Below are 14,100 nucleotides of genomic sequence, written 5' to 3' on the forward strand. Positions count from 1 at the left end.
TTCTGGGAATGGCGGGGGGGGGGGGCTGATAGAATGGGCAGAGGGAGCCCTGGTAGAGATCTGGCATTAAGAACCTCACTGCCCACCCCACCCCCTACAAAACCGCAGGGTTCATGGAACCGAGACAGGCTTCCCTGGCAGAGGTCAGGCCCTAACTTGCTCGCGGGGCCCTGGCTCTTGCGGCCTGCAGCCCTGAGAAAGGCGGGGGGGGGGCCCTTTAAGAGTAACCCAGCCAGTCCTGTCCTCAGAGAAGGCAGGAGCGGAGCCCAGCTCTCTGTTCACTCCCCGGCTGCCCAGAGGGGTGAGGAGAGCGGCAAAGGCCTGCCCTCCCGGCCGACGCTGGCCCTTCGTCTCCTGGTTGGAAGTGGGCCTTCCCCGCACAGGTGCTTCCCTGCTCCTTTCAGGGGCCACGACAGAGTCTTCTTGCTTGAAATAATGAGCCACGTGAATCTCAAGGACTGGTTGGATTTTTTTTTTTTTTTTTTGCAAATTTGTCTTCAGAGGTGATTATTTTTTACGTCAGTGGGACGACAGGCTACACCTCTTTGTGGTTGGAAGCGCTTGTTATACAACCACAGTCCCTGGGACAGTCGAGTCTGCGTCTCCCCTTGTACCCATTTCACAGATTGAGAGGCTGGTCCCAGAGCCCGACTGCCCACTAGCAGGCCCCCTGGTCCGGGCTGCGGCCCGCCCCCGCCTCCCCCTCACGCCAGCTGCCTCCTCTCCCCGCTTCCAGGCAGTGTTTCGGTGACGGCTTGAACTGGGCCGGCTGCTCCATCATCGTGCTGCTGGGCCAGCAGCGTCGCTTCGACCTGTTCGACTTCTGTTACCACCTGCTGAAAGTGCAGAGGCAGGACGGGAAGGATGAAATCATTAAGAATGTGGTAAGCAGCTGGGGCCCGGGCGGTGGGCCAGGCCCGACGAGCAGGCTTGCATCTGACCAGGAGGGTGAGCTGCTCACGGGGCCAACTCCCCACACTGCAGGAAGGTACAGAGAGGCTCCGCGGAGGGGACCTCCTGGTAGAAAGCCATGAATCACTTGCTCATAACCAGCTGGGATGAATCAGGTCACCCCACAGGGCTGGGCCGGGCCGGGCCGGGCTGCAGACCTGAAATACACCTTCCCGGTGCCAGCCAGACCCTGCTGATGTGGGCCGCTCATCTGCACAGACTGAGCGTGAGAGTTGTGCAGGCGCCGGGCTGGGGTGGCGCTGTCCTGGGGTAAGCGGGCGCATCCCCAGAGGGCTGTCTAAACCAGGCTGCGGGTGGGGAGGGGGCGGCCAGGGGAGACTTCCCGTGGAGGCCACCCAGAATGATCAGCAGCAAGCAGCCAGGCAGAAAATGGATGATCCAGACAGGGACAGCTAGAGTGAAGAACCCAGGGGCGTGAAGATGTGTGGCTGAAGCGAGGGTGTGGGCTTCCAGGACCGGCTGGGAGGAGAAAGAGGCAGAAGCCACCTCACAAAGGGTTGGGTTTCTGTTCCCACTGGGGAAGAATATATACAACATGACATGTATCGTTTTAGCCATTTCAAGTGCACAGTTGAACCCTTCTGAAGTCCCCCTGCGTTAAGCACACCACATTGTCATGCACCCATCACCCCCATCTCCAGACCCGCTTCATCTTTCGCAGCTGAAACTCTGCCCGTAACACACTAACTCCCATTCCCGAGACCTGTGTAATTTTGTTAACCGGTGTCACCACAATACATCCCATCAAAAATGGAAACACCGCCACCTAATTCCTCATTCCCCTCAGCCCCCAGCCCCTGGTACCCACCCTTCCACTTTCTGTCTCTATGAATCTAGCTACTCCTGGGAGTTCGTAGAGGTGGAGTCCTCCCTTAGCACAGGGTGTTCAAGTTTCAACATGTTGTGGCCTGTTTCAGAATGTCCTTCCTTTTTAAGGTTGAAGGTACCACATTCTGTTTACTTGTTCCTCTGTTACATCCAAGAAATCATTGCCAAATTTGATGTGTCATGGAGTTCTTTCTCAATGTTGTCTTCTAAAAATTTTCTCGTTTTAGCTCTTAACATTTCGCTTTCAAATTATCAGTCTATAGTGTAAGCCAGGTAAGGATCCAAATTCATTCTTTCATGTGTAGCTATCGAATTTTCCCAGCAACATCTGTCGAAAAGACAGCCCTTTCTCCATGGACTGTCCTCGGCACTGTTGTTGGGAATCACGCGACCATCTACAGAAGGGTTTATTTCCTGGCTGTCTATTCCATTTGGTGTACATGTCTGTTCGTGCCAATGCCACACTGTTTTGACTACTGTAGCTTTTTAGTAAATTTTGAAGTTCACAAAGGTTCTTATGGCCAAGTTAACATTTGATTACCAAGCTCTGGAAACCCATAGAAGGCCTTGAAGCAAGAGAGTGACGTGATCACAGAGGCATCAGGACCCTGGATCCCAACCTCACTGAATTTTTCTCTCGCTCACCCTTTATGTCTCAATCCCCTCCTGCACCCCTAACCTGAACGGTCCTGTCCTTTGCAGCCTCTGAAGAAAATGGCAGACAGGATCAGGAAGTACCAGATCTTGAACAATGAGGTTTTTGCCATCCTGAACAAGTACATGAAGTCCGTGGAGACAGACAATTCCACCGTGGAGCACGTGCGCTGCTTCCAGCCACCCATCCACCAGTCCCTGGCCACCACCTGCTAGACGAAGGTCCTGCCAACCCGCAACCTGGAGCAGATGAAGCAGCGGGAGAGAGAAAGCCATGGCCAGCCCTGCAGCGGGGTCTGACTGGACAGCGTGTGGGTGGATCTGGAAGCCAATAAGAGCCTCCCCAAACACATCTTCACCTCCCAAGGGCTGAGCCTGTGCATGCTCTCCCATGACATCTCCATGGTGATTTTGCCCTACTGTAAATGAAAAACAAAAAAAAACAAAACAAAAAGACAGAGCAGTATGTGCTGTATTTGTTCCTTTTATCCCTCAGCTGTGTTAAGAGCCCTAGTTTCACCCTTTCTCCATCTCCTGGCCCCACCCCACATCTGTGGTTGCTTCCCAAGACCTCCCTCCAAGATGGCGGCCTCCTACCCAGTGCCCACATGTGACCTCAGAGATGGAGGAAAGTGTGTGGCCAGGGCCTGAGATATCAGCCTAACCTGATGGTCATGCTGCCACTTACTGGCTTCTCCACCTCCTCTGGCTCTCTCCCCACCCCCATTTTTCTAGGTGGCATTTCCTGCTCTGAACACCAGGAAGTCTACCGCAAAGAGTACAGGACCAGGGGCTGAGAGCCGTGCCGAACAGAGGGGAGTTTCCTGGTCTTGGCACCATGGTAGATGGTGTTGGCCTGGGCCTTCCATTGACTTCAAACCACATCCTAACTCCCCTCTCGGGGCTCTCCCAGACAGAACTCAGACATGCGTTCACAACGGTATCCTGATGTGTGGAAGAGGCATTTGGGAACACAGCCGGGAATCCTGTAGCCTGAAACAGAGAGCTATTAGACCATGTCATCAGTTTGATGGCGAGGTGGTTCCTTTATTCATTAAGCAAATACTTAATGATCACCAAGCTACACAGTCAAGTGTGCCCTGCCCAAGACATTAGCCAGCGAGCAAATTAGGGACCACGTCTTTGCACAGACTCTCACCAAGGAAAACTCCCACGGGACAGAAAATATAAAGGGGTTATTTTAACAGAAGCCAGAGACAGGTTGGGGTCAGGGAGGTGAGGAGTTCAAATACAACTTGTCAACAAGCTTTTAATACCAAGATACACCCACAGAAAGGAGTTGCTTTAATGAATCAGGGTTTTCATAGTCCTAGAAATGGGTTCTTGAGACATTTTATCTTTGGATCTCAATTTCTTTAATGTTCCTTAACTTAGATTTTGAGGTATCGGGCAAATCCCACAAGGACATAACTACTTCCATTTCCCAGAATGAACCAATATTCCCAGCAGAATCGCTCCCACCCCAAGCATGGGCAGACTGTTTAGAAAGATGGAAGCCTTTGGAAGTAAATGTCTCATTACAGAGCAGGTCATCATCAAAGGGAACCTGTGTTCCTGAGCTTGTAAGAAAACGTGAAGTGAGACATTTGATATCCCTCCCCTGGCACATAGTTGTGTCCCAACAGCAAGAGGGAAAGGTCACACTCCGTGGTTGAACACGTGTCCAAAACCTGCATAAAGTTCCAGAGCCTTCCGAACCTTCAGTCCTGTCTGGGGTCAGTAGCTCTTTGAGACAGATGACTGGCTCTTAAGTCCTAGAGGTCATTCCAGATCGTTGACCGTGGTTTGGTGGAGATGTTGACCATCCATTTGATGAGATTGCTATTTCAAACCACCCCCTCTTCCAGCCCTGCATTTATAAACGTGAATTTTACCCTCTGGGTAGCCTCCCGTTCTCCCCAAAAGATTCCATCCCGGTCAAGGGAGGTCTTCACCTTCGGGAGAGACGTCTCACTTCCGCCGCTTGCCAGCAGCTTTATTTCTGAGCCCTGGACAGGTTCAATGTTCTTTCCTCCCAGATACTCTTTCCCCCACCCCTTTTTGATTTTTGTGTGTGTGTCTAAGAACCAGGAAAAAAAAAAATCTTAGGTTTTAAAACGTTTTAAAAAAAAATCTGTTTCAGAAATTGTCCAGTGTACCATATTTGTATTCAGAGTTGTTGGGGATTTTTGTACAATGAATCTACATTTATTTATGGTGACTTCTATTTACGCTTGTGATCAAATACTGATGTGCGATTCTTAAATCATATTTGCTATGCAGCTGAAAATGATATTTTGCTTTGTATTTTGGGGGGGGGGTACCTGTTGTTGAGTTGAGAAACATTTCCATCTTCATTAAAACCGCTTCCGAACTGGTGACCCCAGCGTCGTGGTCGTGATTCCGGGTCGTCTTCTCATCCTCGTCGCCCCGTGGAAGGCCACGGTCACACTGTGTGATGACTAAGAAAAGAACCTGAAACGGAATGGGAGACGATGAAGAGCCAGCAGGTCAGGGTGCCCTAAACTAATGGCTCGTTTTGCTTTCTCACTGAGGGAATTGCCTCTTGACGAACTGACTTGTACTGGGCAAGATCCAGGAGGTGGCTCCTGCCCTTAGGGATTTCAGAGTCACATGGAGTGTAACTGATACCCCAGGTCCCTAGTTTTGAGAGGAAGAATGGGAACTGATCTTTAATGAGGCCTGAGGTGTGCAGGCACTCTGCTAAAGTCTATGCCCCCGTTCCTGTGGGTCAGGCACAGTCATTTTCTGTGTTCCGTCCCACTTTGACAGGGAGACAGTATGGTGTGTTTATTTTCATATGGTTACTAGGTGACAGCTGGGATCTGAACCCAGTTCCAAAGCCTGGGCCTTTGCTGTTATACTACTGTGGACTGATCAACCATGCCAGGCCCCAGAACTAGACGCAGGGATGTGGGTAAGATCGAGTGGAGCCTGGTGTCCGGGGAGGGCCCAGCATGGTGGTGGGCGAGTTCCCAGGCTGAGCATACCTGCAAAGCTCTCATCCTCATCAGAAAGATGACTCAGAAGAACACTGGTAGGATGTGTTTAAGACCACCCACCGGTATTCGTCCCAGGGCAGTGGCGACGCCCCACACTGCATGGCCTTGGGCAGCCCTCTAATCTCTCAGGGCCTCTGGCTGCCTCATTGTCAAATTGGAGAGAATGGTCTAACGTCCCTTCCAGCTCTGATATCCTGATTTTAGGTCATTTCCCACCAGTGCGCTCTGAGGGGTCCGACTTCCTCACCAACAAAATCCTTCTCAGCCACGTGTCGCCTCCTCCGAGGATTCTCCGAGGGGGTGTGGCGGTGAGCTTGCGTAGTTGGACTGTCGGTCCTAAGAGATGCTCAGTGAAAAGAAGATCCAAGTCAGATTGATTTGGGGAACCCCGTCTCTTCCCCCTTTGAAGCTTGTCTCTGCACCAGGTCCTGCTGAACGGGAACGAGCTCAGCCTGGACTCGCGCCACCCCTCTTGTGGCCATGACCTCAGGAACCCATTTCTCCGCAACAGGGATGATCCTCTCTTGGAACACACTTGGAAAAATGTTGTTCAAAAACAAAAACTCCCACAGGAAAAGGGCCACTGACACGCAAGCAGTGACGTGGGGGAGCAGGGACTGGCAAAGGGCACAGGGTTCTGAGGGACGGGGGAAGCATATTCACGATGGCAGAGGAGCGGGTGGCAGGGTCCTCTCTGGCGCTGGGGCAGCCAGAGCAGAACAGCAGCCCGGGGGGCTCAAACGACAGAAACCAATTTTCTCACAGTTCTGGAGGGGGCAAGTCCAAGATCAAGGTGTTAGCAGGGTTGGTTTCTCCTAAGGCAGGGGTCCCCAAACTTTTTACACAGGGGGCCAGTTCACTGTCCCTCAGACCGTTGGAGGGCCGCCACATACAGTGCTCTTCTCACTGACCACCAAAGAAAGAGGTGCCCCTTCCGGAAGTGCGGCTGGGGGCCGGATAAATGGCCTCAGGGGGCCGCATGTGGCCCGCGGGCTGTAGTTTGGGGACACTTGTTCTAAGGCCCCCTTAGCTTGTAGATGTCCATCTTCTCCCTCGATCTCATATGGTTTTTCCTCTTTTTATAAGGACATTGGTCATATTGGATTAGGACCCATTCATATGACCTCATTTTACCTTAATTACCTTATTAAAGGCTCTGTCTCCAAATAAAGGACCCATTCTGAGGTACAGGGGGTTAGGACTTCAACGCATGAAGTCAGGAGCTCACACTTCAGTCCATAATGCTGGGGAAGAGGAAGGGTAGATCTGGGAAAGGTGCTGGCTCTGGGTCTCCTGGACTGTTTGGACACTGCAATGTCCTGGCTTTGAGAAGCACTTCTTGAACATTCACGATTTGCCAGACTCTAGATTAAAAACCGATCCCAGCCATGACGCATAGGAGCTCATGGGGCTGTGAGTGGGTGGGTGAGGGGATAAAACATGCAATGAACTGTGTGGAGCAGAATTTGGTGAGTCTGATAACCACGAGCATTGATTGAGGTTTCTCCAGCCTAAATATCAGAAAGAAGTGCTTTAAATGCTTTATTCATTTAAACCTCACAACAACGTGTAGGAGGGAGGTACTATTATTTACCCCCGTCTTACAGATGAAGACATACTGAGGCACTGGTCTCAGAAGGTAAGGAATGGAGCGAAGAGTCCAATAAGTCTGGGTGCATGTCCAAGCCCTTCACCAGGAAGCCTGTAACAGTACACTGTGCCGGCACCTCTATACGGGATCCCAAGAGACGGCCATACCGAGGGTTTTTCAAGATCATCATAAGGAGAGTGGTCTTCCAGCCAGAGTAGGATGGAGAAGATGAGGGCAACCTCAGAAGGACTTTCTGGAAGAGGTTATTACAATTTAAGGAATATTTATTATATAGTCATATAATAAATATGTTATAATATATAAATTAATTTATATGATATAATGAACATGTTTTATAATGGTGTTCTGTAATACCAGTAAATTATATGTGACCCTATTAGAGGAGTTGAACGTAATATGTAAAACGTATAGTTCGTGCCTGGGCCTGACCTGTGGTGGCACAGTGGATAAAGCATCAGCCTAGAATGCTGAGGTCACTGGTTCAAAAGCCTGCACTTGTCTAGTCAAGCCACATATGGGAATTGAAGCTTCCTGCTCCTCCCCCCTTCTCTCTCTCTCTCTCTCTCTCTCTCTCTCTCTCTCTCTCTTGCTCTTGCTCTCTCTTTCCTCTCTAAAATGAATTAAAAATAAAAAAGCAAGCAGCCAAGAAATGTGGAAAAAACACAGCTTAAAAGTCTGACCAGGCAGTGGTGCAGCGGATAGAGCGTCGGACTGGGATGCAGAGGACCCAGGTTCGAGATCCCAAGGTCGCCAGCTTGAGCGCGGGCTCATCTGGTTTGAGCAAAAGCTCACCAGCTTGGACCCAAGGTCGCTGGCTCGAGCAAGGGGTTACTCGGTCTGCTGAAGGCCCACGGTCAAGGCACATATGAGAAAGCAATCAATGAACAACTAAGGTGTCACAACGCACAACAAAAAACTAATGATTGATGCTTCTTTCTCATCTCTCCGTTCCTGTCTGTCTGTCTGTCTGTCCCTGTCTATCCCTCTCTGTCTCTGAAAAAACAACAACAAAAATACACAGCTTAAAAAACAAACAAAAAACCCATATAGTTTATTCCTGAATCTAAGTGTCACTTTTAAAGTCTTACTGACAATTTCAAGTGCTACCTCTTTTTTTTTTTATAAATAAATTTTTATTTTAATGGGGTGACATCAATAAATCAGGGTACATATATTCAAAGAAAACATTTCCAGGTTATCTTGTCATTTAGTTCTGTTGCATACCCATCACCCAAAGAGAAATCGTCCTCCGTCACCCTCTATCCAGTTTTCTTTGTACCCCTCCCCCTCTCCCTCCTCCCCTTCCTCCACCCCCCGTAACCACCCCACTCCTGTCCATGTCTCTTAGTCTCGTTTTTATGTCCCACCAATGTATGGAATCCTGCAGTTCTTGTTTTTTTCTGATTCACTTATTTCACTCCGCATAATGTTATAAAGATTCCACCATTCTGCTGTAAGTGATCCGATGTCATCATTTCTTCTAGCTGACTAGTAAGTGCTACCTCTTATAGGAGCAAAATTTCTTCAACTTAATTTAAAAAGAAACATACTAAGAGTTACAATGACTCTTGTCTAATTATAAGAAAGCTTGTCTAATTTGGCATTACTGACAATAGAACACAAATTATACAAAAATCTTAATTTACCGAATGTAGATGGTAAGTGTCCTACACCAAAAAAAAAATAAATAAAAGAAGAAATGGTCACTATGTGAAGTGACAAATGAGTTAATTAACTTGATTGTGGTGACCATTTCACAACAGATATGTATATCAAAATTTTACATTGAACACTTTTTTTTTGTCAATTACACCTCTAAAGCGGGGAGGGTGGGTGGAATCTTGAGTATAAGGGCAAAATAATATTGCTAAAACAAAGGCAAGAAAAATTAAATTTATAGGTTAAATACATATTAACTTATGAATTACAGATGTCTTTGTTTTATCCATTCAAACATCACTGGCTCAACAACAGAACACCCAGAAATATGCAATGGCAATTAAATTCAGTCATCTTTGGTATTTCTGCCAACTTGCCATCATATAAAACCCACGACTTTACACATACTTTATTTTGTGCTGTAAATGTATATTTTGTCATCAGGAAGACAGAGCATATTTTGTAACAGTTTAACAGCATGATTTAGAACTCTTGATTATTTAGAGACATATGGTATGTGGTACGTTTGCCCCAGCCCCTGCCGATGGTGGGAAGTGGCGGTTCTGATCCTGCCCTCGGTTCCCGTTAGGAGGACAAAGCCGGAGGTGGGAGAGAAACAAACACATTTGCTTCCCTCTGGGTGAGGAGGAGAGTAACTAGCCCCCAGAGCTATTCCCCCCTGCCCCATCTGGTTTGATTTACTCTGCTTTCCTCGGTCTGCGCCCCCTTCTCGGCCTGTTCCCAGCCGTTCCCAGATGCGGCCCTGTCTGGCTGGCCCGGAGCTTCCGGCAGAATGGGGAGAGCAGCGGTTTCCCTGGGAAAATATGCCGTGAGATGCTATCAGAGCTAAAAATATGTGGCCCCTAAGCTCCACCCTCATTAGTCAGAAGAAAGCCCAAGGATTTCTGCCTTCTGCAGTTTCAGACCAACAGGAAAAGGGGAAATCAAAGAACCCCTGGTTGGGGCTTAAACACTCTGGCAAGGAGCCCAGCCCCGAGCTGGAGAAAGCTCGTTTGGGCTCATTGGTGGCTGCAGCGGGCAAGGGGACTGACTCGTCCCCTGGGGGCAGTCCATCCATGGCTACCACATAGTCCCATCTGATTGACTTCTATGTCGTCAGTATCCACATTTTATATTTGAGGACTCAGACAAAGAAAACAAAATGGGTTACAACCACACTACTGGCTCTTTGCAGTTCATCCCAGAGCCCCAGGGGCCCCGTTGACCCCCAAACACTTACACCTGCCCCTGCCTGTGAGGAGTGCCCCCCACCTCTCCTCTCTGTCTGCACAGACTAAGCTTTCCGTCACCCTTCAAGTCTCACTTAAACACCCTCCGCCCCGAAGCCTCATCTCAGTTGCGCCATCACATAGCCTCCGCTCACTCTGTACTTGACCTTCCTAACATTTATCATTATATTCCCATGTTGTGCGACCACGTAATGGACACGGGCCATGAGTATAGGGATTGATCCTGAGTATCCCTCCCACTCACTGTCATCGTGCCTGTGCCTGTCACAGGAGGTGACATGTCCACAGTATTCCAACTACGTGTGCTGAATGAATCAGTCCCCCGACCCCCTCAGAAAAGCTTGCCATGTAATTGGTGTTAACAAGTTAGCCTGCCTTAAAACAGCAGCTGTCATAAGAGAGGGGAATAAAGGCCTTATTGTCTGGCGTCGGCCGTAAGTGCTGTGGTTGCCGTATGCGGGGTGGCAGGGAGGACTGGAGGTGGGGTCGTGCAGACGGGGCAGGGGCAAATACAAGGACTTAACAGAGGAGAGGATGGCATGAGGTTTGGGGAATAGCGTGGGGGCAGAACCTGCTGGGAGCAGTTCATGGTGGTGGTCACTTTCTCTCCCATGGGACCCTCCTCAGCCAAGAATGGGGGCAAAAGCGAGTAACCGGTTGTTGAAAACCCAGCTCTGCCCAGAACTAGCAAGTTCTCAATCTCTCTGAACGTCAGGGTCCTTACTGATAAGAATAGTTAACAGTGGTTACACCTATTTCTCAGCTTGCTGCAAGGATCAAGTGGTAGGTGGTACGCATGACCCCCCCCTCGCACAGCACCTGGCTCACTGTCCATGCTCAGGAGCTGGGACAGGTTAGGAAAAGAGCGCTCAACCAGCAGGAGGCGCTCAGGAGCTGGGACAGGTTAGGAAAAGAGCGCTCAACCAGCAGGAGGCGCTCAGGAGCTGGGACAGGTTAGGAAAAGAGCGCTCAACCAGCAGGAGGCGCTCAGGAGCTGGGACAGGTTAGGTAAAGAGCGCTCAACCAGCAGGGGGGCTCAGTTTCCTCTGCAGCAGGTGCCCCGTTTCCTTTTGTCCGACCTGGGCTTCCACTCAGGGCTCCCCAGGGAAGGTCAATGCATATCTCAGAATATGTCACTCAACTCCACTTCACATTCAGTCTATGACTATTTCCCAAAGATTCAAGAACCAAAAAAGCCTAGATGAAGAAGAAGCACCCAGGCAGCCAGGGAGTTGGATTGGGTCATTCTGGGACAGGCTCCCAAGAAGAACCCAGAATTAGTTCACAGGACCCGAGGAAGGCCAAGGGAAGAACAATGGTGGACTGGTTAAGAACACTGGCCTCCTCGCTAACTTGAGGTGTTTCCAAACACCCAGCCAGGTCCAGGAATGCTTCCGAGGGATCAAGCACCCTCCCGCTCTTGGTGGGAATGAGGGTATGTTTGTCTCTTATGGCTGCTTTTACAAATGACCAGCAATTCGGTGCCTTAAAGCAACACAAACTTCTTATCTCACAGTTATGGACATGAGAAGACTAATGTCTCGCAACTTAATCCCCAGGTTAAAATTAAGTGTCAGCCGGGCTGGTTCCTTCTGGAGACTCTAGGGGACAATCTGGTCCTGGCCTCTTGCAAGGGCCCTTGCAGGTCCATCGAGCCACCCAGACAACCCAGGATAATCTCCCCATTTCAAGATTCTTAATCGCATCTACAAAGTCCCCCCCAAGGTAACATATTCACAGGTTTTAGGGATTAGAATGTGGTTTTTTTTGTTTTTTGGGGGGGTGAGGGGTTGGCTAATATTCAGCCTACCATAACCTTTTGGGAGGAATCAATATTTTAAATAATGATACCCTTTAACCTAACAATTTCACTTCCAGAATCACTCCCACAGGTATAACTAGACACATGTATAAAGGTGCATGTTCAGAAATGTCCATTATAGCGGAGTTTATAACACTGAACCCCAAAAAACAACCCATCCTATTGGTAATCAGTAGAAATACAGTTAAATAAATTGTGGAATGGTCATACATTAGAATATTCTGAAAAGTGCAGTACTCTAAATATAATGAAATACATTTATATGTATTAATATGACAAAGCCTGCAAAAGACATTGTAAAGTGAAAAGAGCGGAGTGAAATACAATCTGTATAATGTGATCCCATTTTTTAAGAATGTATGCTTCCGTGGGTGGATATGTGTGTGTAATTTCTGGAGGGATGCCAAAGACTCTGTTGGTGGCGGTGGCTGCCTCTGGGAGGTAGCCAGGGGACTTCTATCCCTCATTTTATGCCCTTCTGAAATGCCATTTATTGTTTTGGGTCTTTTTTAACTAAAAGTATGTATGACTTATAATCTAAAAACCATCTGTTCCAACTGAAATTCAGTATTTTGACTAATAAACGAGTGGGAGTGGGTTCCTAGCTCCGAGGCCATCCTTGGGAAGCTAGGACCAGGATGCTTGAGGACCAGTCTCCTCTTCCTGTAGCTTCAGTCCCCTGCCCCCTCCTGCTCCGCGCCCCCCTCCAGCTGAAGGAGCTAAGAAAAGAGTGGTTAGTATGCAATTGGGGAGCTTTGCTATCACACAGACCTGGGTTTGCACCCAGATGCTACCACTGGCCAGATTTGCGGGCTTGGGCAAGACTCTTAACCTCAGTAAAACCTCAGGGTGAAAGGGTGATAACAGCATTTACCTCATAGGGTTGATGCGAGGACGGAAGCTAGACATATTAACTCTGGCACAAGGCGTAGCACTCAGTGATTTGGAGGTGTCTGAATAAGACCAACCCGGAGGGGTGCTAAGGTCCAGAGAAGGAACTTTGGTTTTGGTCAGTGGACACATCTGAGTGTCTTGGCACCTCCTGTCCTCAGCATCGGGGCTACCAGGGTTAATATGGCAAGATTGGGCTTCCAAGGTCCCCTCGTGTGGTGGGAGCGATAGTCACCTAAATAAATAGCTCCACACAAGCCTATACTGTGAGTATAACAGTCTCGGGTACACAGCATGAGGGTACTACCGAGGGCAATTATCCCTGACTGGTCTGAGGTAGGTGTTGTGAAGTCCTCAAAGATGTCAAAATTTCCTTGTGAGGCCAGAGAGTTTCCATATAACATCAGGACGGCAGTTCCAAGGGTGTATGCACATATAATACTACATTGATTTTCACACATCATTTAACATTTATGCACTCTTCGTGTGAAGGGCTGCCCCAATAAAAACGTACACTCAAAAACTTAGAGTTGTTTTCCTTTGGCCAAAAGCCAAGAGGTCCTGACTTCCCCTCAGAGTCAGTGCAAAGTGGTGTGTGTGGTAGGGGAGTGTATCTTTCTGGAACAAGCGTCAACAGTTAGCCATTCGGGTCAGATTCTCAAAGGGATAGGGGACCTCTACAAAGCTAAGAATTAGCAGTGAGACCCTTCCCTAAACTGAGGACTGCTCACCATGGTTCTGCTGGGCTTTGACTAAATGTCAGACCACTCTGAGCAGACCGGGTTTCTGGGAATACAAGACATGAGATGAAGAGGCACAAACATATTTATTGGACCAGTTGCAAAACAAACGACAACATTTTTCTTTGGGGAGCAAAATGCTGATAATTATCACTACTAGTTGATCTTTGGCGCAACTTTAAAAAAAGAGCATGGCTTTCCATTGGCCCAGTGCCTTGGGCTGCAGCCAATCCTGAGGCACGCCTCTGCCCACGCCCCCTCCCCCCTGCATCCCCATCTCTGTCCTGCCTGAGGTCCGCCATGAGGGAGAGGTAGCTTCGCCCCCTGCCCTACCTGAAAAACCAGGGAGAAACCTTAACTATGTTCTGGATTCCTTTGGGGCCCTTCATCCAGGCCTGGCTTGCAAACCAGAATTTCCAGTGTGACTGCGTTGGCAGGAAGTTAATGAGCAGCCCAGGAGAGCTGGGCACCCTCTGCACCAGATTTGCCCAAGTGGGCAGAGCGAGGTGCCCGGTCCTCTGCCTCTCTCCATGGAACGAGGCAGAGGGGAAGGGTGCACCTTGGGGGAGGGCCCTAGCCCCACACACACACAGAGTGGGCAACTGGCCCAGGGGCACAGAGCTGCAAAGTGACTGAGTTGGGACTCACA

At 49.1% G+C, this 14,100-nt stretch overlaps 1 protein-coding gene across 3 annotated transcripts in view; it reads left to right on the forward strand.

The window, feature by feature from the left end:
• Window positions 1-4,835, forward strand: part of CYFIP2 (cytoplasmic FMR1 interacting protein 2) — a 116,679-nt gene extending 111,844 nt beyond the window's left edge. For all 3 annotated transcript variants that reach the window (XM_066344486.1, XM_066344483.1, XM_066344485.1), the window contains 2 exons: window positions 737-884; window positions 2,503-4,835. In XM_066344486.1, coding sequence (XP_066200583.1) covers window positions 737-884; window positions 2,503-2,670 — 316 coding nt within the window. In that variant the 3' untranslated portion in view covers window positions 2,671-4,835. The remainder of the gene's footprint in view (window positions 1-736; window positions 885-2,502) is intronic.
• The last annotated feature ends 9,265 nt before the right edge of the window (window positions 4,836-14,100 follow it).

Source organism: Saccopteryx leptura, chromosome 6 (assembly GCF_036850995.1).
Source record: "Saccopteryx leptura isolate mSacLep1 chromosome 6, mSacLep1_pri_phased_curated, whole genome shotgun sequence".
In the NCBI taxonomy this organism is placed as follows: Eukaryota; Metazoa; Chordata; class Mammalia; order Chiroptera; family Emballonuridae; genus Saccopteryx; species Saccopteryx leptura.